This window comes from Acipenser ruthenus, chromosome 9, assembly GCF_902713425.1.
Source record: "Acipenser ruthenus chromosome 9, fAciRut3.2 maternal haplotype, whole genome shotgun sequence".
Classification (NCBI taxonomy): Eukaryota; Metazoa; Chordata; class Actinopteri; order Acipenseriformes; family Acipenseridae; genus Acipenser; species Acipenser ruthenus.
This window is the reverse complement of record NC_081197.1, coordinates 9172555-9192163: the sequence shown is the minus strand read 5'-3', so window position 1 is coordinate 9192163 and position 19609 is coordinate 9172555. Positions and strand designations below refer to the sequence as shown.

Below are 19609 nucleotides of genomic sequence, written 5' to 3'. Positions count from 1 at the left end.
AAGGCAGATTAATTTTAAGAAAGCACTGGCCTTAGCTGTGATATTCTATTTTAGTTAGGTCACACTCATCAGATTTTACACATTCTTGATAGCTGCCTTAAAAAGATATATATATATATTATACAACATAAAAGGTTTAGCCAATTTTTTTTAGCGAGTACAATTAATCAATTATGACAAAGTTGTACTACATAAATTGAGCTTTTGGCATTGTGACATGTAGGGCTGTTCATTATAAATTAGTTTAAGACCAATGAAAACTTTTAGAAGCACTGAATTTGCATTAGTAGAAAAAAACTGAACTGCATGAGTCATCTTTTTTATTAGCTTTTATGGGGGATATTTTAGTTAAAATAAATCTTAAAATTAGCGGAGCCCTTACAAGCTCTCAATCCTAACTGATAAGCATCAAAATGAGCATTCTAGCAATCACATGTCCTCCAATTGTATATACTGAAATAATAAGCAACACACCAGACCTGTTCTTTCTTTATTACAGACGATATAAAGAACTCATATAATAAACTACTGTTGGTGAATTTCAGCATTGACTGTGTCAGTATATAAAATGGAGCTTCTTGCTTTGCTTGGCTTGTGGTTGTCAGTGACAGCAAGAGTTTGTCCAAATTTAACCCAGTTCAACTCAATGAGGTTAAACAAATTAAGGTGAAAACACAGGCAATTTTTGGCAGAGTTTTGTACTTAACACTTTGAAAAAAACATTACCAAATTATACCCTATATCTTATGCATTTTATGAAACAAAAAATATATAGTTGTTCTCATTGTTGTATTATTAAATCTCAGAACACATGTTACTGCCATAGTTCTGTCTTCTCCTCTTAAGACATTCAAAAGTAAAAAAAAAAAACTTCAAACGGAGGATATACAAAAATAATGGCGCGGACTCCATTTTTAAACAAAGAAATAAATTCAGAGACCCTTTTCATCTCTTTCAGTTCTGTGGCAGCACAGTAACTGGCACTAGCAACTTTTGGTTAACTTTCAAGTTACCTATTTACTAAAATATAGGAACACCATGTCTTCAGAGAAACTTCCAAATGTTTCTCCCTTAGAAATAAAAATCCTTTTATAATTAAGACACAAGGACTAGCCCCACTGGACAAAGAAATTGTAATCAAAACTGGAAATTAGTCTCATATTTTTCTGAGACCTTAATATATTCGTAATAAGGATTGATGTTTTTGCATTGATTTGAAAAATTTGTATTTAATACTGATAAACTTTAGTTGTTTTTTTTCCATTGCTAAAGCTCTGCAATATATTTAAATGTTACATTTACAAACATAAACTAGTAAAATAAGAAAAGATTCATCCAGTGGTGACATAAACAATTTTCAAGAACCCCTTCTGCTTGAAAAACCTGAACTGTAGCAACGATTTCCATTGTTATACAACTCACTGAAATACTGAGGGATTCATTGAAATGTATGGCACTTTTCAGTACCACTAACCAATGGTAACCATTACATTAATGTATGGTTAACCTCCAACCTTTATTCATGTTTGCTGCAATTGCTTTTTTGACATTACAACATGCAAAGTATGCTTTTATTTACACTGCAAACAGAGTACCACTTTCTGGTGTTAGTCCATAGCTACTGTAACTTTTTATTCTCATCTTGTAAGTATTTTTGTTGTTATTTTAAAACGTCTGTAACTTGTTTAAAAGACTGCTTCAATATAGTGTAACACTGTTTTAAGTGCCATAATTCACACTGTTACTAAGTCTTAACTACAAAACTCTATGTAATGTAATAGAACAAGCAAAACCATTGTCTCTAATTGCATACAGTAACTGCATGTGCAGTAACAGTGTAATTATTGCACCCCCCCCCCCCCCCCACCCCCATGTTTTACATACGTTTTCATAGTATTTAAAAAAAAAAAAAAAAAAGCCACATGCTGTAGTCACAGTAGTACATTTGGAAAGTTGGCATTAGATGAACTCTATGATAAAATCCATTTGCAATTTTTTAAAGTTTATACTAAAGATCCTGCTCTGCTCTGCACTGGTACCATGACGGGCACAGCACCCATTCTCTCTAGCGTGGCCTGGCTGACAGCATAAGAATGCGTGTGCTGCTTGTGTTGTGGCTGGGGCTTCAAAGTTATTGAGCCATTCCCCCGGACAGCGGCCTGTGGAGAGGGGGCAGAGTTTGTGGTGACCACGAGAGTCTTGGGTGGCGGAAGTGTATGGCTGCCGTTGGCGTAGGCGGGCCGGGCAGGTGAGGCCCCCGTGTGGCCAGAGAAGGTCTTATGTGTGTCTCCGTTATAGCGTGTGTAGGAGTTGGTGTCGTAGCTGGGTTTGGGATTGTGCCAGTAGCGACTGTTGTATGTGTTTGTGGACGTCAAGGTGTCGTTTTCTGAAGAGGAGGCATCGGCATGGAATGCTTTGACAGAAGGAGACCTCTTCGGGGGCAGGTCATCTTCCCTGGAAGGAAGAAATAAAGGAAAACATAATAGCACTGCTGGCTAAATTGCTGGCCTTTATACAGGCTAACTGAAGCACTGTTCTATAATTTATGCTTGTATTGTACGATATACATGTTGTATAGCTCCCACTGAGACTGAAATGAATTATTTGACTGTCTGCGAGGCAATTAAAAAAAGGTCCCTGCATTTTTCAAGCAAAAATGGGCCAACTGAATTGGCCCAGAGCAATTCTCGGGTTAACAATTTGAAGTCTCTCATTATAGTAGGCTCTTTTTTTTTGTTATATGAATGCATTTATTCATATTTCTTGTTAGATGTTTTAGGGATATTATACATTTTCCTCAGGAAATGTAATAATGGGTTTTGACAGTGTTTAACTTAATTTCATCAATGACGGTTTTGTAAGATGATTTGATGGAAACGGACTGTACATTTTGTTAAAACAATTGCAAGCAAAACATTACCTTCCAGTCCTTGTCATTCCAATGTGTTTCATTTGGCTGAGGGCACTTGGCACCTTTTGTGTAGAAATAGCTTAGCGAAAATGACTTGCAGTCAGCCAACGTTGTTTTTAGAGGCAAATAATGTTTTCCTACCACAGGACAGTACTTCACAAATTGAACTTTCATAAAGTTGCTTTAAAGAATCAGCAATCAGCCCAGGCAGCGCATTAACACTCATTAAATGCCAACATCATGGCTGCTTGTTCCTATTTATTTAACAAACATATTTATTTATGTTTAAAATTGCCTGAGAAAGATTCAGGTACCTGTTACTGTATTTTGGATAGGTATATTTAATGATATCTAAAAAAAAAAAAAATTGTTGTAGGGGTGGGAACAAAAGAGAAAAGAGATCTCCTTTATTTGGAAAAACGACTGAATGTGCAACTAAGATATACAGTAGCTGTGTTAATCTTCTGGAGCCGTATTCACAAAGCTGACGTAAGTCTAAGACCAAAAAATGGGCTTAAGTCGCTTTTGCTGACTGTCTTAAGTCCATTTCACAAAAACAATTTTCTGGGGGGTCTTAACTTAGACCAGCATTTCTGTCCTCGCACAACATCTTTACTGTCTTCCACTCAAGAGAAAGCCGTCGCCTGAGGGACAGATTGATCATTTTGATAATTTTGCTTCTTCACTGGGACTTGCAATAACATATTCAATATTGTAATAATAAATAAAAAAATCACCTGTAACAAAGCTGGAATTGCATTGCTTCGGTTAGTTGATGGAGGTAGATCGGTATGTAAAATATTTGTTTGGGTTTCAATTGACCGTCTATTAAAACGGTATCGGCTTCTCAATTCAGTATCGCATAAAACTTACAACGGGGTTCCCCTGTCTACAAAAACACGTGTAGGGCAATTCTCATCTGGATGATCATCGTATAAATCATATACTATCACCAGTCGAACCATGGCAGGAAAAAAAAAAAAAGGCAGATCTGGACTTAAGCCTCCTTCAGGGTAGTCTTAAAGTTAAGACCTTACTTAAGACCAAAATTCCGTTAAGACTGGTTGGTGAATAAGTCCAAATTGACGACTTATGACCAGTCTTAGACTTAAGTCAGCTTTGTGAATACAGCCCCTGACTACCACACAAAAAGACATTTGTTTTCATCCTGTGGACATTGTTCTATTTGAATATTTGTTAAAGCTTTTTACAAACACATATCATCAAATTATTAATATAATCAAAGAAATAAACACTCAGAAATATGTAGCAACTGGAGAGTTTACCACACCATGTGTTGTCAGTTTCAAAGCGCTGTCCAATCCTGACTGTTGAGACGAGCCATTGCATTACCCCGTGCATCTTTACTAGAAACCCATTAAACCTATCTGGCTGCAGCATCATACAACATTTAAACTTCTCAAAGAGATCAACACAGGCCAAACAGAGGCAGTGTGTTTTTTAAAGAGGCCGCACTCTGTGAGAACCTTTAAGTTTCACAATATGACGAGACTTCTCAAACACAAACTGATAAACCAACCTGATCTCATTGGGGATTTCATCTTCCTCATATTTGTTTCTGTTTTTCCAGTAGAAGAAAACAACAACAACCAGGAGGAGACAGATGATGACCGCGAGGACTCCTGTGGCGATCGTACCGGCGATTATCCCCACGCTCTGAGGCTGGGCTGCGGGAAGAAAAGAAAGGGACATAACATTGTTGTTAGAAACTCTTTTTTCATATCTTTGTTAAGCATATTGTTTATAAAAAAAACAAATAACGTTTAAATGAATCAACCAAAGAATCACGACGGCACATTCCGTTTTTTTTAAATGTAGTAAGTTACTAAAGGACAGGCAGCCTCTTATATAAAAAGCGCACTGCAATTTATTAAGTAAATTAATGCAAGGATTGCTAACTGGCCTAGTTTCCAGATTCAGTTCAATTTATAAAGATCTACAGTTCATTAGCATCCTTAACATAATATAGAGGTGGTGACTAGCTTTATATTAATCTTATTTTATTACAAACTGATGGCATCTATCATGCTGCTACTGTAGCTGACAACATATAATAAGTGGGTGAGAGAGGATCTGACACCTCCTGGTTACCTTCCAGTCTTGGCTCTGCGTCAAACACTGCTTGAAGACTGCTACTTTAACCCCCCCCTTAAACTGCCTTGGACTAAAAACCTCCATCCTGTGTCTTGCAGTTTCCTACTGTCCAGCAGTACTCACGCGCAATGACCTGCATGTTCAGGAGGCAGGTACTCTTCCCAATGGCATTGGAAGCCGTGCACTGGTACAGGCCGGAGGAGGCAGTGCTGATATTGCGCAGCATCACCGTCCCCTGCATCTGATCTGGAAACAGAATCAGGATTTTCAGATCAAACCCTTTGGAAGAAGAAGACCACACTAGGCCATGGCAAATTAAAGTTTCTGTGTGCTTTTTCCTTTTGTGTTTGTTTGCAATTGGATTTTAATGGATTTTGTAAAATGATCTAGTATTTAAGTTTTCTCATTTTGACCAGTTTCTTATATGTTTGCTTTCTAGACAATATGGTCCAGTTCTAGACCCAGTAGTCCTGTTCTTCAGTACACTGCTGGATGTGGAGCATTCATAAACGCCACTCCTCGCGCTCTTCCTCTTTGAAACCGCTTTTTACCAAAAAACTCCTGGGTTTGACACCCACAATTTGTCCCACCGAAGCATGAAAAAATACTGATTGACCAAGCAAAATCCATGATTTTAAATTTGTTTTAGTGTAATCTGGGGCTATTTACACAGGTATTCTTCACCAGCTTTACACACTTTGCATTCACTCCTGCATGCAAGAAGCAGATGAGCTGCGTTTCCAGCCTTCCCTGGAGTATTACACCTGATATTTACCTGGAAAACTGGGACACACATTATTTTTTCAATATACATTGACGCATTTGATATAAAATAAAAATAAAGGGCCTTATACATGCATAACTAAATTTAATAATTGCCACCATAAATGATAATTCATTTTATCTGATCAAATGATATCAGTGTTGCCTCATGTAAGGCTTTTGAAGGCAGACAACCACTTTGTGTGTTGAGCTTTCTTTTTATTATAAAGCACATGGAAAAGCAAAGGGAGGAAAACCCACCAGACTGCTAATTTACTCACAAAGACAAGCAGTAACTGCACGTGTCCCAGGACACACACTTGGGTGGGTGGGTCTTAACATCCACAGCTACTGACTCGACTAAAACTACACTTCATTTACCAGCAAACGTAGGGCAAAATGGCACTCCTGCTGACTGGATTTCTATACCTTGCATCGCCGTCGCTGGCAGTTTGGGTACAGAGTCCAACTTCTCCCAGGCGTAGGTGGGCGTGGGGATGCCTTCGTCAGAGTTACACGCCAACATGACGTCACTGCCGATATCCAGAGTCCCCTGAATCCTGCAGGAGGGGATGGAAGGTGGTACTGCATACAAGAAACACAAACATACGCATTCATGATTAAGGATTTCACCCAAAAAATAAATAAATAAATATAATAATAATAAAACAAACAAACAATTAAAACTAGCAAGGAACTCATTCTTCCTGTGTCTTTGAGTCAAAATGCATTTGAAACTGCTTTTCAAATACAGCAATCACAGGCAGTGTACTGGACGTTTTAAAGGTAACCAAAATGATCTCCTCTTCAAAAGAATGAAACTAATGTTGAAATAAAATAACTCCTATGTGATTGCTTACCCACCGCAGGGTCGGACGTTCAATTCCCCTTAACTTCTGATTCTGAACTAATATGAGTGTTAAAGTGGCTCAACTGTGGCTGTGAATGAGTAACCAGTGTGGGCCTACTAAAAAAAATCATAATTTAAAAAGCTTTATGTTATTCAAGACCTCACATAGGGGCCTGTTTGACAGCAGCAGCAGAAATAGCCTTTATCTTGTGTCACAGTTTGTGTACCTAAAGATCTCCTCTGAAACACAAAGAGCTGCCATTTACCAAGTACAGTGAGTCCGATAACCCCAATATTCCTGCTCCCTCTGTCCGGCATGTTGTTAACCAGGCACTGGTACGTCCCAGTGTCCGACAGCTGAGTGTTGTTGATGAAGATTGAGGCACTTGTGCTGGGCATCATCAAAACAAATCCGACTCGCCCATTAAACTGGACAGCTGCGTTAAACACTTGTCCACCCTGGTACAGGATCACCTACAAAATGAATACCAGAAAATAAGAAATTACAGTGAAGAATATTTACCAATACTTATGTTATGATTGTGAAGGGGCTTTTGGTGTTATGATATGAGAGCTTGATTTTCCTGGATGGTACTGTAAATCTAACCTGGCTGACTCTTAAAAACCATGCAGATCATGTGTACTGCAGATGGTAAAAAGAAAACAGCCCCATTTTCATTACTTTAAAATGAGCGTTACTCCAAACTCATGCCAATAGCTGTAGTGCCTAAGAAAGTACAACTACTTTAATTTGCATTACAGAAAAGCAGATATATAGAAGGCATTTTAAAATTACAAGACCTAATTAAGAAATATATAGCATGATTTTTACGCAGCCACAAAGCAACGTATAAGCCATAATGTATTATTAAAGTCAAACTTCTAAAGCCGAAAAAGAACATGCTCTCAAAAAAAAAAAAAAATCAATAACTAAACCACAGGACGTACAGCCAACACATTACTGAGATTGCCTAGAGGAAGAACACAGAAAGAAACTAATAACATCAAACATCTAAAGAATAGACCTTTTCTTTTGAGGCATTTAATACCTTCCCTACCTTGTGGCCTTTTAAAAAGATGTATCTGTCGTTCAATAAAAATGACAACAACAACAATTACCGGTAGATGGGAGTAAAGTCAAAGTTCAGACAAAAAGAAGGCGACATGTCTTTATTCACCAGGGAACAACTAAACAAACAAAAGAAAAGCCAATAGGGTTTTTAAGATGACTCAACGAATTAAAAAAGCCAATTACCTTACCATACAATAACTTACACACTATGGCCCAACAAGGTAGTATTCAAGTACACATTGGGAAGGGAGTTCCAGTATTCTGAATACTGTGCTTGCATGACTTATCTCCTTCAGGCCCTGGGGCCGCAAATGTGGTCATGTTGCTCTTGGGTTTACTTTGCAAACACAGAATATAGGGAGAATTAGCAAAAACATGTACATGCATTTCCACTCAGAGACTTAATTCAACGAGGGGTGTATTACATATCATGTTCCACTAGAGGGCAAAGGACGCCCACAAAATAAAGGTGGAGATTTCACAAAAATATCAGTGGGACACAAGACACCCACTAATACAGACATACTCTCCAGAATGCTTAATTGTCTATTTTTGAACGTATATTGGAAAGAAAGAAATGTACTCTTGGTTTTGTGCTTGATTGTTTTAATTAAAGTATCGATAAACATCTGATCTTCCACAGGTACAAAAATGGTTTGGTTTGTTTATGCATTGTTTTATACATATTTTTGAGGTATATCAAGGCCATGCTGTTGTATTTTATAATTTTACATAATCACAACAAAAAAAATCGAATGGATTGACTTATCATCTTCCCTTTTCCCTGGACAGTTGCCTTACATGGAAAAGAAAGCTGAGAGTAAAGCAGGGCAGCAGTGTGGAGTAGTGGTTAGGGCTCTGGACTCTTCATCGGAGGGTCGTGGGGTCAATCCCAGGTGGGAGACACTGCTGCTGTACCCTTGAGCAAGGTACTTTACCTAGATTGCTCCAGTAAAAACCCAACTGTATAATGGGTAATTGTATGTAAAAGTAATGTGTAAAGAAATAATGTAATTGTATGTAAAAATAATGTGGTATCTTGTAACAATTGTAAGTCGCCCTGGGTAAGGGTGTCTGCTAAGAAATACATAATAATAAAGGCTTGGACAATATCAGTAACTCTGAAATGTTCTATTCTTTTCATAAATATCTACTCCGATATTAAAGGTGGTTCCTTTTTTACTACTGTCAACTGGTGTACTTAGTTCACACTCTGTTGTACAGTATATCTAGCAACTGGAATAGATTATACAGTATATAACAACCCTAAACACAATCCCAGTTGAGTACGAAACAGGATAATTTTGCATTAAGCAATACAATCTAATGAACCCGGATTTTACTGTGGTGGTTATGAAGATTCTGTAGCACATACAAATTGATACTGCCTGGAGTGGAATTCAATATATGTGATTGTTTTTATACATTCCAAGGGTTCTGGAATAGAATACATATCAAAGACAGGGGTGGTTTAATATTCTATCCAGAGTGGATGTACCAGCAGGTGGTGAAATACATTCTCATGAATAATGTAATGAGATTTCCGTTTGTGTTTCCCTTTCAAAAATTTGCACACCGCTGTACAGCAGCATTGCTCCAGGGGTTACCCATTCTGGTTGGGCTCCTGTGAATAAAAACGAATGCATCCTGTCTTCCACACTGTATTTGTTTGATTGCATGGGTTATCACATCATTGGGTACCATGGTATTGTGTTTTTTCTTTTTTCTGTTTTTCTTTTCTGGGTTGTGGATCAAGGGCTGAATGGCTATCACAATCTGTGGGTAACTACAGTACACACAGAGACCTCTTAATGAAAAGTTTAAATATGTCTCATAAGTTAAATAAAATAAATGCCTAAACCAAATCAGGAATCAATGAGGTTTAAGAAACTGGTTACTTGATAGCACAGGTGATGCTAAGATTCATGGTGGCCTGTTTCAATTACGTTTAAAGTGGCAGATCTAAATACTGCCACGCTTTCATTCTATATTTCTGCCACTGCTGTTCTCCCCAAGGGCGATTCATGAACCCCCTTGATAGCATCATCTACTTCAGTGCTGGTTTACATCTGTTGTAAATATACCCTGTGGTCTTTCTCAGCAGAGCTGTGCTGATTGTGTTGCTGTATCTGGTATGGTTAGGCTCCTTCCTCCCTGAGCATGACCTTCAAGATGAGTTGGATGAGTAAGCAGTTAAACAGGGAATGAATGAAATTCCATCGTTGTTCAGTTCTTTGTGTCCAGGACTCGCTGTTTTTGTTCGTCAGGCAGCAGAAGCATGATTGTATTGGTTATGGATGTGATGATATCAATCCTTTGGGTTCTGAGCTATCCATACTCTGCTAATAAAGGACACCATTCACTAGGAACAAGAGTAGCACACTTTTTAATTAAATGGTTACAAAGCCCCATTGCTGCTGTTGTCAGTGGCAAATAGGAGAAGTTCTGGGATCAATTAGCTGAGCCAAATTGACTCCTCTCATTTGTAACTGTTCTTATGTTCTTATTATAGAATTTCTGAAGATAGATAACTGTATTTAGGTTAGTTTGGTAACCAAGTATGGAACATTTTTGTTGAGTGATAAGATAAAAGGAGATTGGTTTTTATCCAAGGCCTACCTGTTGACTAAATTACTGTACTATATTTACTGGTACATGCTTTTCAGCCACTAACTAGACAGTAACAATTATATACACAAGCCCTGTCTGTTCACCTAATATCAAAGTACTCTAATAATGCAGTAATACTGGCTGTAAATAATACATTGCAGTCATTATTATTATTATTATTATTATTATTATTATTATTAGTTTATTTAGCAGATGCATTTATCCATGGCGACTTACAGAGACTCTCTACAAGGCAGACACAGCTATCTGCTCACTAGCCAAATGAAAGTACTGGTAATACAAATGTAGTTTGGCTACAACATTATTTTGGAATGTATTTATTTAGCGGATTCAGATATACAAGCGCGTTTAAAAAAAAAAAAAAAAGAAAAAAAGCAGCAAGAAAAACAGGTTGCAAGGAAAGCTGTTAACTGAACATACTGTGAAGGATTAAAATGATGTTAATTTCTAACAATAGTGTGGTAGACCACACACAGGCCAAACCAATCCAGTGCCTCAGCTAACTATATGAAAATAACATTGCATGGGGAGTCCCAGGCTAAGACTCATGTGTTTCTAAATTATGTTTTTTGACTCCATTCATGTTGGATTTGAGTATCTAAAACGTCCGTACCACCCTCAAAAACACATTCACTGATGAAAATTCTGTTACCGTTTGGACTTCTGAACGAAATACCCAGGGGTCTTTGTTGCATTATGTACTGTACAGGAAGTCTTGCCAGGACTCAGTATAATTTGCATACCGAGCGATACGTAGCTTATATAGCTGGCAGATCCCATCCTCTCTCAAGCTAGAGGTAGGGGATTAGGGTGCAATCTCTTCTCCCCATGGCATTGGTTTCAAACCAACTACGATTTATCAATCATCCCCCAGCCAGACAGACCGTGCCTGGTCTGCACATTGTGTGATGATAACGGGATATTATACAGTATGGGGTGTTTGTTTCCTTCTCTCTGCAGATCATGCAAAATGTGTTTAAATTCAATAATTAAGCAACCTGCTGGGTTCATATCCCCGATGAGTGGTGAAATACCTAATATCACACTCCTAGAATGATAACAACGCACAGCGCTGTCCTTTCTAATTGAGTGAAAAGTAACTGAAACATTGTGCTCAAGAGATAGAGAAGAACAGATTACTAATGTGAGTGTGTCTGTGTGAAGTGGCTGAAACTGGGCAGAAACATGGCGAATGAAATTCAGTGTCAACTGAAGTGTTACATGCCGGTCACAAAAATGTAAGATCCATATCCCAAATGGGGGGTAGATAGAGGATATGTCATGAAACAACAGGAATTACAGTATTCATGGGCAGGTGCAGCAATATCCTTCCATGGCTTACAGAAGTGCATTCTTCATACCCGGTGTCTTGCAAAGTTTTTTTATTCCTCTATTAAAATAGCCTCGATTAAGTAAAAATGTAGAATAAAGTTTAATTTCATCTTAAAATATTTTGCATTTTGCGAATATCAATTTTCGTAAACAGTGTTTGTTTTAAATAATACACAGCATGCTTAGCAATAGAATGGATTTGCGGTGCAGTACGTCACAATGGAAAAAAAATAAGATCACACATTTTTCATAACATATCATAAAAAACACCAAGAGAAAGACATCAGTGTTGTGACAGTAAAGAAAAAAACTATGAACATTAAATTTGAAGCTGATTACTCTTTAAGGTCCTCAATTCAGCAATCACAATGTAAATGTTTCATATAGATGTGTAGGGAAACAAACATGATGTAGTCTTAGACTGACACTTACTCTTGCAGCTTTATAAACCAGGCTGGATTTACACTGTAGTCACTATATCTCAGTGCCTTGGGATCACACTGGGATCGTTTTAAACTTTTACCACTTTGCCCAAAACCATTTAAAAAGCAACCTGTGTTCTTCCTGTAGGATGTAGGCTGTATGAATTCTGAGAGAGACAGTGGAAGGATCCCAGCATGCACTGCAGTGTGAACCAGGGGGACTGGTTACAGAGCTGATCTTTCTGCCTTGAAATTTCAAATGACTGTTTAGAATACAAGTTCATAGTGCAGAAGATTCACGCACTATGTGGATCATGTAAACACTGTATGAGGCAGGTGAGTTGGCGGTATTAGTTAAAAAAGCAAAGATATAACATAGTTTGAAATAGTTTGTTGTTTCCAATTTTGTGTTGGGATGTTTAGGTTGTTGGACTATAGAACTATCTAGTTGATTTTGGGCTGCAATATGCTAAAATTGAACTAGGTGGAAGCACAAACTATATCAAGTTATGAACCTGTATTATAAAACACTTGTAATGTTGCCTATCATTCATTTTGCTCTACACCGGTTATTTTCATCTTCAAATGCACATCTTAAACAGCTAGTTTCACAGACGGCAATTAGCACTCGTCTTAGATTATCTTAGTTAATTTAACATTAGGTAGTCCATGATTAGTGCTTATTGGAAAGAGTTCACATCAAACGATCACATAGAATAGAACTGTGAGCAGTACCTGTTCTGGTTGATTGGCATTGGAGAGAGGTGTCACCATCCAGATGATGTTCAGGTTGTTGAGTGCTGCGCTAGTGGTGAAGGTACACGGCAATGTGGCAGTCTGACCTCTGGCCACCTGCACACTGCTTTGACTCACTGTCACTTCTAATGATTTCACGTAGCCTGTGGGAAACAATGGCAACCAATGGTATTAAAGACTCGTGGTACTCTACTGTAATCTAGTAAATCTAAAACCTACTATTATTACAGTAGGATGTGTAACTAGAAAATAAGTGTTTGTGAAGAATGACAAAACAATCCAGCAGTTTGCTGATACAGTATACTTGTACTGTAGACACAGCTATTGAAATCAGGATGAAATGCAGTGTAAGGCAGTCGCACCTTTGAAGTCTGCATCTATTCACATGACGCTGATCATTTGACTTTTGTTCTAAGAAAACAGATCTAGTATGTTTCTAGTCAATACAGAGGGTCTTTGTTTGTTGCTTCATCTACAGTATATAGGGCATTACAAATCTGCAGTCCTTTAGTAAACTCAAATGTGCTTGTGGTCTGGACTGCCAGTATTTGCAGAATGTTATAATTCATTACGAGTGATTACAATTTTGCATCGCTAAGCATTCCAAATATGCAGATGTGTGACACGTTTGTGATGGGGCTAAGTGTGTACAAGAATTTGAATGGAGATCACTGAAATTATTCTTAAACTAGTGTCATAGTGCTCACCACTAATTGAGACCCAGCTAATTTTAGTAATAGGGCTCAGACTTTTGTGTGGTTGGTTTCCAATTAATATCATTCATATAAAGATTAAAAGATGATCAAATACCCTCACCCCCACCGCTTTTACTAACACCCCCCTACGTCAGAAAATATAGAATTGGTGCATCCGACATATGACCACGTAAAAATAGAAATATAGACATTCCCCCAGATTTTACTAATTAGCAACTTGTATAAAATAATGTCCTCAGCACATTTAATTGAATTCTCTCTCTCTCTCTCTCTCTCTCTCTCTCTCTCTCTCTCTCTCTCTCTCTCTCTCTCTCTCTCTCTCTCTCTCAAATTCAAATTCAAATTGGCTTTATTGGCATGACAATAAAAATAATTGTGTTGCCAAAGCACATACATGGCATAACCGACTCAAATATACAGACAAAGAATTTTTTTTTTAATACTAACAGTATCCCTCCTCCCTCTATTAATACAGCAAACAGAATCCCTCCCTTCCCCTCTATATCAAACAGTACCCCCTTCCCCCCTCTATATTAAACAGAATCCCCCCTTCCTCCCTCTATTAAACAGAATCCCCCCTCCCTCCCTCTATTAAACAGAATACCCCCTCCCTCCCTCCCTCCCTCTCTCTATATTAAACAGAATCTCTCCCTCCCTCCCTCCCTCCCTCTCTCTTTTCCCTCTCTAGTGTGACGTGTTCACGGTCTGTCCCTCAGGCTATGACAGGTCTCCACGTATTGACCAGCCAGTCTGGCTGTGTGTTTGTCTTCCCCCAGCAGGATTGACAGCTTCTGGGTATCACATATTTTTGGGAATTCTGGGACTAAATCACAGAATTTGGGGAAGAAAATGTCCCTTATGTTTTTATATTTTTCACACTGTGTCAGGAAGTGAATCTCTGTCTCGACCTCTCCTGTCTCACAGTGACCACAGTGCCTGTTCTCCCTGGCCAGCCAGGTTTGCCTCTGTCTGCCTTTTTCAATGGCCAGGTTGTGGTCACTGAGCCGGTATTTGGTCAGGATCTGCCTCTGCTTTGTGTTTCTGACAGTTACCAGGTATTCTGCCAGGGTGTAATTTCTATTTAGGGTCCGATAGCACTCTAGTTTGTTTTGTGTTTTAGTATTTGTATCCCAATGGTCCAGATAGGAGTGTTTCAGGTGTTTTATAATTTGGTTTACACAGCTCGAGAAAAACAAATATTAGCAACAAATCAACCTTAAAATTGAAGTACTACAGCAGCGGTCTCCAACCCTGGTCCTGGAGAGCTACTGTGGCTGCTGGTTTTCATTTCAACCAATTGTTGGCTTAATTAGTCAAGATTAACAGGTGTTCCAGATCTTTAGCCACTGATGATGTAAACACACCTACAAAACCTGCTGGATAGGGGCTCTCCAGGACCAGGGGTGGAGACCCCTGTACTACAGGAATAGTCTTGTTGTTCCTGTTGTTTATGAATCCCTCATAAGGAAACTTACTGAGACTATGACTTCTATAAAACACCTGTGAAATCGGAGATAAGCATACTTATCTGTTATTGTGAGTAGCCCTGAGTTCTTTGGTAACTTTGTTAAAGTGAGTAGGTTTTAGTGGGTGCGTACAGTCCAAGGTTATTACACTTATTGTATGTGTGAGTTTGGTTAACAGTACAAAATCACTCCGGTCTGTTCAGCTGAAAACACTAAGAGCAACTTAAATAGTAAAAGTCTTAGGATCTATTTATAGACAATTTTCTTTAAGATTTTCAGCTAAACAGTCGAGAAATGGAGAAAAGCATTCATTTTGCATTAGGTTTTGTAATATTGTGAGGATACAGTATGTATAACAGATATTGTTTGTCTGCATTCATATCAATACAAATCCATTTTAGAAGCTGCCCAAAGAAACACCATGCTTTATAATCATACAATCAAATATTTCTTGACTGGCCAAAGGCATGTTTAACATTGGTGCAAACACACTGATGATGTGTTAATTCAGTCCAAACACACTCTGATGATTTGCTACATATCTGTTTTAATGACTGCATGCAGTCAGGCTGATAAATCTCTTTCTCTGTGTAAAACACTTTGTACATGCAGCTGGGGTTGTGTGGCCCACCTCGGTAAGTGACTTTAAATAACCTGTCCCGCTGAGCTCTTATAATGGATACATACAGAGACCCACAATAAATTGGATGGGTCATTGGTTCAATAATGTTTTCTTGCTTAACCAGTAATCACAATCCTTTTTTGTACCAAGTGTGTAATATCAAATATTTTACTTTCACCTGGTTAAAGTTTTGAGATCTTCCTTAACTACAGTATGCTTGCTGATGGTTACCATTTGTACTGAATTAAATGTGCTACTGGCTTAATAAAGGCTCAAACAAAGTCTTAATAACTTTCCAGGGTAGCTCCTGGAGGGGTGGGAGTGGGGTTAGTATTGGAAACTTTTTATTAGCAAAATGGTGGTGACAGATCCTCCCCAACTACTTTTTTAATATCAGCGTGTCACATATACTTCAGTCCAGGAATCTCTTGTGGCATTAGTCAGTTGGAAACAAGTCATTGGTTTGGGTGGATAAATAAACTCCATGCAAATAATGAATGCATGACCCAGGAACTGAGGGATAAATTGGCATCTTGCTGTACAGTCAAGCAGCCTCCAGAGTGTTCTTAAATTTGGTTCCTTTCCGTTAGTGTTTGATGAGAGGCCTGTCCTTCAAGCAGCATAACTCCAGCATGCTATTGACATAAGCCCCATGCTGTTTATGGCACAGGAACAGAGGAGGCAACTGTTTTGACAGTGAGCTTGTATGCCATTTTTACGCCAATTTAGTTCCCAGAACACTATGCTCTCATCCCATTAGCAGCCATTGTTCTGAAATGTCAAAACCATTTCAAACATGCATTCCGCAAAACTATGTACTCTTTCAGTTTGGTTAAGTTTAATCAACTGGAGGATTTTTTTAGGTGTACATGCATTTTGGTGACAAAATCATTCCTCAAAAATGGGTCATTTTCAATAGGTCTGAATCCATAAATTATAAGAAAGGTGTCTGATGTGCAGGGGGGTTTTTGTTGTTGTTTTTTACAAATACCCTGCTAAATCACTACATTTTAAAATGGGTACAATTTATTAAAAAATAATTGAGGGGCATAACAAATAAATACCTTTGCAAATTATAAAATGCCCCAGACAGCTGATATAAAGAGAAAAAAAAAAAAGATAAACAGCACAAGACTGGTTATTAAATAATACATTAACTGTGTGTGCGAGTCCTTGGCTACTGATAAAATGTATACAAATGCTGTCTTTTATGGAGATAACATATGGTTTAAGTAGGAGGATGTCTGCAACCAGCTGCCACTCTATCTCTTGCAATTCCGCTCACAGCTGAAACTGCCCTAATGAACAAAATGTGTTTTTATTTCCGTCTGATACTCTTAAAATTGATTCCTACATGTCAACTCTGCATGCAAGTAAACTGCCCTAAATGCTTGTCAAAGCACAATCCATCAGTACAGCCTTGAGTCAAACAAAGCATTTTATGGCAAGAGTACAAAAAAACAACTAACAAAATAATGTCTGTTAACTGTAGCTTCACAACTTCATTAATAACAAACACTTATTCAGCACAATTAGGTTAGAAGTGTTCTGAAAAATACACGTATCCCTCTGTTATTTATTTAAAAAAAAATGAGTTTTACATTTCAGAAGAGATCTATAGTGAATTACACTGCATTCTTTATGCTCAGGATCATACCACTGTATTTATCAAAGCATTTTCACTCTCCCATCAAATAACAAAGCATGCAGCATTAATATGTGTTGCCTTTCTGCATTTCTGGATGCTATTCTGATGACATTGTGGAAAACAGAACTACATATTTCCTACATATGAATACTGCGATATCTGTACTTGTAGTGTTTGTTTAAATGCTATAACATGGTTTTTGAGGTCTAAGTGATCAGTTACTACAGCATATCAGTAGCAATTTCTGATGGCTACCTTATTTTGACTTGGAGTTCCACAAAAAGAAAAAGCTTCAGGACGTTTTTTCAAAGTAAAATCCTTTAATTCTTTAGAAATTAATAATCCCCTCTATTTACTCCTTTAATATGTATTTGTTACACATAGATGGGCACCATTTCAGATGCTGATCACTAGCATTTGCTCTCTGCAACGTTTTTATATGATTTTGCTGGCATGATTGATTTAAACGTATTTTATAACATGTTTTTATATTGCATTTAATTCCTAGGATTATGTCATTCTCAGTGGATGCTACACACTGTCTAACAATACCATACTCAGTCATTCTCAGTCCAAACAGATCTTTCAAATTGCAAGATAATGACATTGGAAAATATTTCCTAGATAGCTGCAAATGCAATATTCATAACATTTATATTAAGAAACGATTCTTCAGCTTTAATACAACAGTACATATGAGGTTCAGGCAGTGGGCGTTGGATTAGTGAAACAAATATGACATACTGGTAGGTAATGAAAAAAATCCATGAAAGCACCATTTATATTAGCTCTCTGGGAAAGGATCTGTTTTGTGTTGGTAAAGGAAAGAGTCTGTTAAAAGGATGGCTTAGGAAAATCAACAAATCCTCTACATATTTTAATATAAAATGAGAATCACTGCATGGTTACGTGGAATCTACATGTTCTGGAAACGGTATTATGTCACTTCCAGTCCCAGAATCCCATGGCCTTAAGTTTAAAAAAAAGAATTTCCACCAGGTCTTCCTTATCAGCAGCCAGGAACTTGATTCATTAAAGACACACACCTCGTCTTAAATACATTTAGTTCCGAGCTTCCAATGTAATTGATTAGCTTTATCAGTTTTAGTCATCATGGGGAACAGCTGATCTGACAGACTGAAAGAAGTCTGATTGGTGGGAAGAGGCTTCTGTTTCCAAGACGACACAAATTACTGATTTCACAAGGAGGTGCTGTGCAGATGCAATAGTGAATTTCTCTGCAGAATTTCAAGGAATTTGATTTGATAATCATTGACTGGTTGTATAGCATGTTTTATTTATTTTTTGATAATCTTATTTAAAATTTTTGTTACACAGCAAAAACATAATAACAAACTGGGTCATGCGTTAACATTGATCATCCATTCAATATACAGTGACACAGGTACAGTCAAAGTATTCTGAAATACCATTACAGTTTTAATATTTGTGGATGTAATAAAGCAGGATATAGAGAGTCTATGTAGGATAACCAGGGGGCCCAGGTTTTATCAAATAAGTGTGGGCTACCTCTTAGCCCATGTGTTATTTTCTCCAGGGGCATACACATATTTAAGTTCTGTGTATGAATTTGTATTGTGTGGGTTTATATCTTGTTAATATAGAGGTTTGGGGATCTCAGTGGGGAGAGAGATCCCCAGTTCCCCCTCCCATTGCTCTCTTATGTGGTTTGTGTTAGAGGTGGGGAGTTTCAAAAGTTGGTTGTATAGTTCTGAACTTAGTTTAGCACGGGTGGGTTTGAGTAGTGAGGATTCCAATATAGAATATATGGGTGTGTCTAAAGAGCTCTCTTGTAATGATTGAATATAATGATGCAGATGTAAATATCTAAAGAAAAGTGTGTGGGTTGGGATTTGATAATCGTTCCTCAGTAAAACAAAATGTTAACTTTGTACAAATCACCTATTTTGTATAGTCCCTTCTGTTCCCATAGTTTAAAAGATGGGTCTTTTAGGGATTGGGGTAAATTAGAATTCTGTGTAATTGGTGTCAGAGGGGAAAGTTTTCGATTTTCCTTCACAAAGTTATGTGTCTCCTCCCATATTTTGAGAGACTGAAGTAAAACGGGATTGTCTGTATATTTTTTGTATTGATTTGGAGTTAAAACAGTACAGAGTGTATGAGAGATCAGATAATCTAAGAATACTCTTTTCAATGTGTCCATGCTGGTGGGCTATCCCCACCAAGCCAGTAATACAGAGGTCTACGTTGAGCTGCCCAGAAGTATAGCTGCAGGTCAGGGAGTCTCAGTCCTCCTTCCCCGTATGGCAGGATTAGGGGAGTTC

General features: G+C 37.8%; 1 protein-coding gene across 1 annotated transcript in view; it reads right to left on the bottom strand.

Annotated features, from left to right (window-relative positions):
- Positions 1-1876: 1876 nt before the first annotated feature.
- LOC117972850 (immunoglobulin superfamily member 11-like) overlaps positions 1877-19609 on the bottom strand; it is a 70559-nt gene continuing 52826 nt past the window's right edge. The window contains exons 2-7 of the mRNA XM_034923216.2: positions 12831-12994; positions 6905-7112; positions 6218-6373; positions 5150-5272; positions 4452-4599; positions 1877-2454 (exon numbers count right to left, since the gene is read on the bottom strand). Of these exons, the coding sequence (XP_034779107.2) occupies positions 2004-2454; positions 4452-4599; positions 5150-5272; positions 6218-6373; positions 6905-7112; positions 12831-12994 (1250 nt within the window). The 3' untranslated portion in view covers positions 1877-2003. The remainder of the gene's footprint in view (positions 2455-4451; positions 4600-5149; positions 5273-6217; positions 6374-6904; positions 7113-12830; positions 12995-19609) is intronic.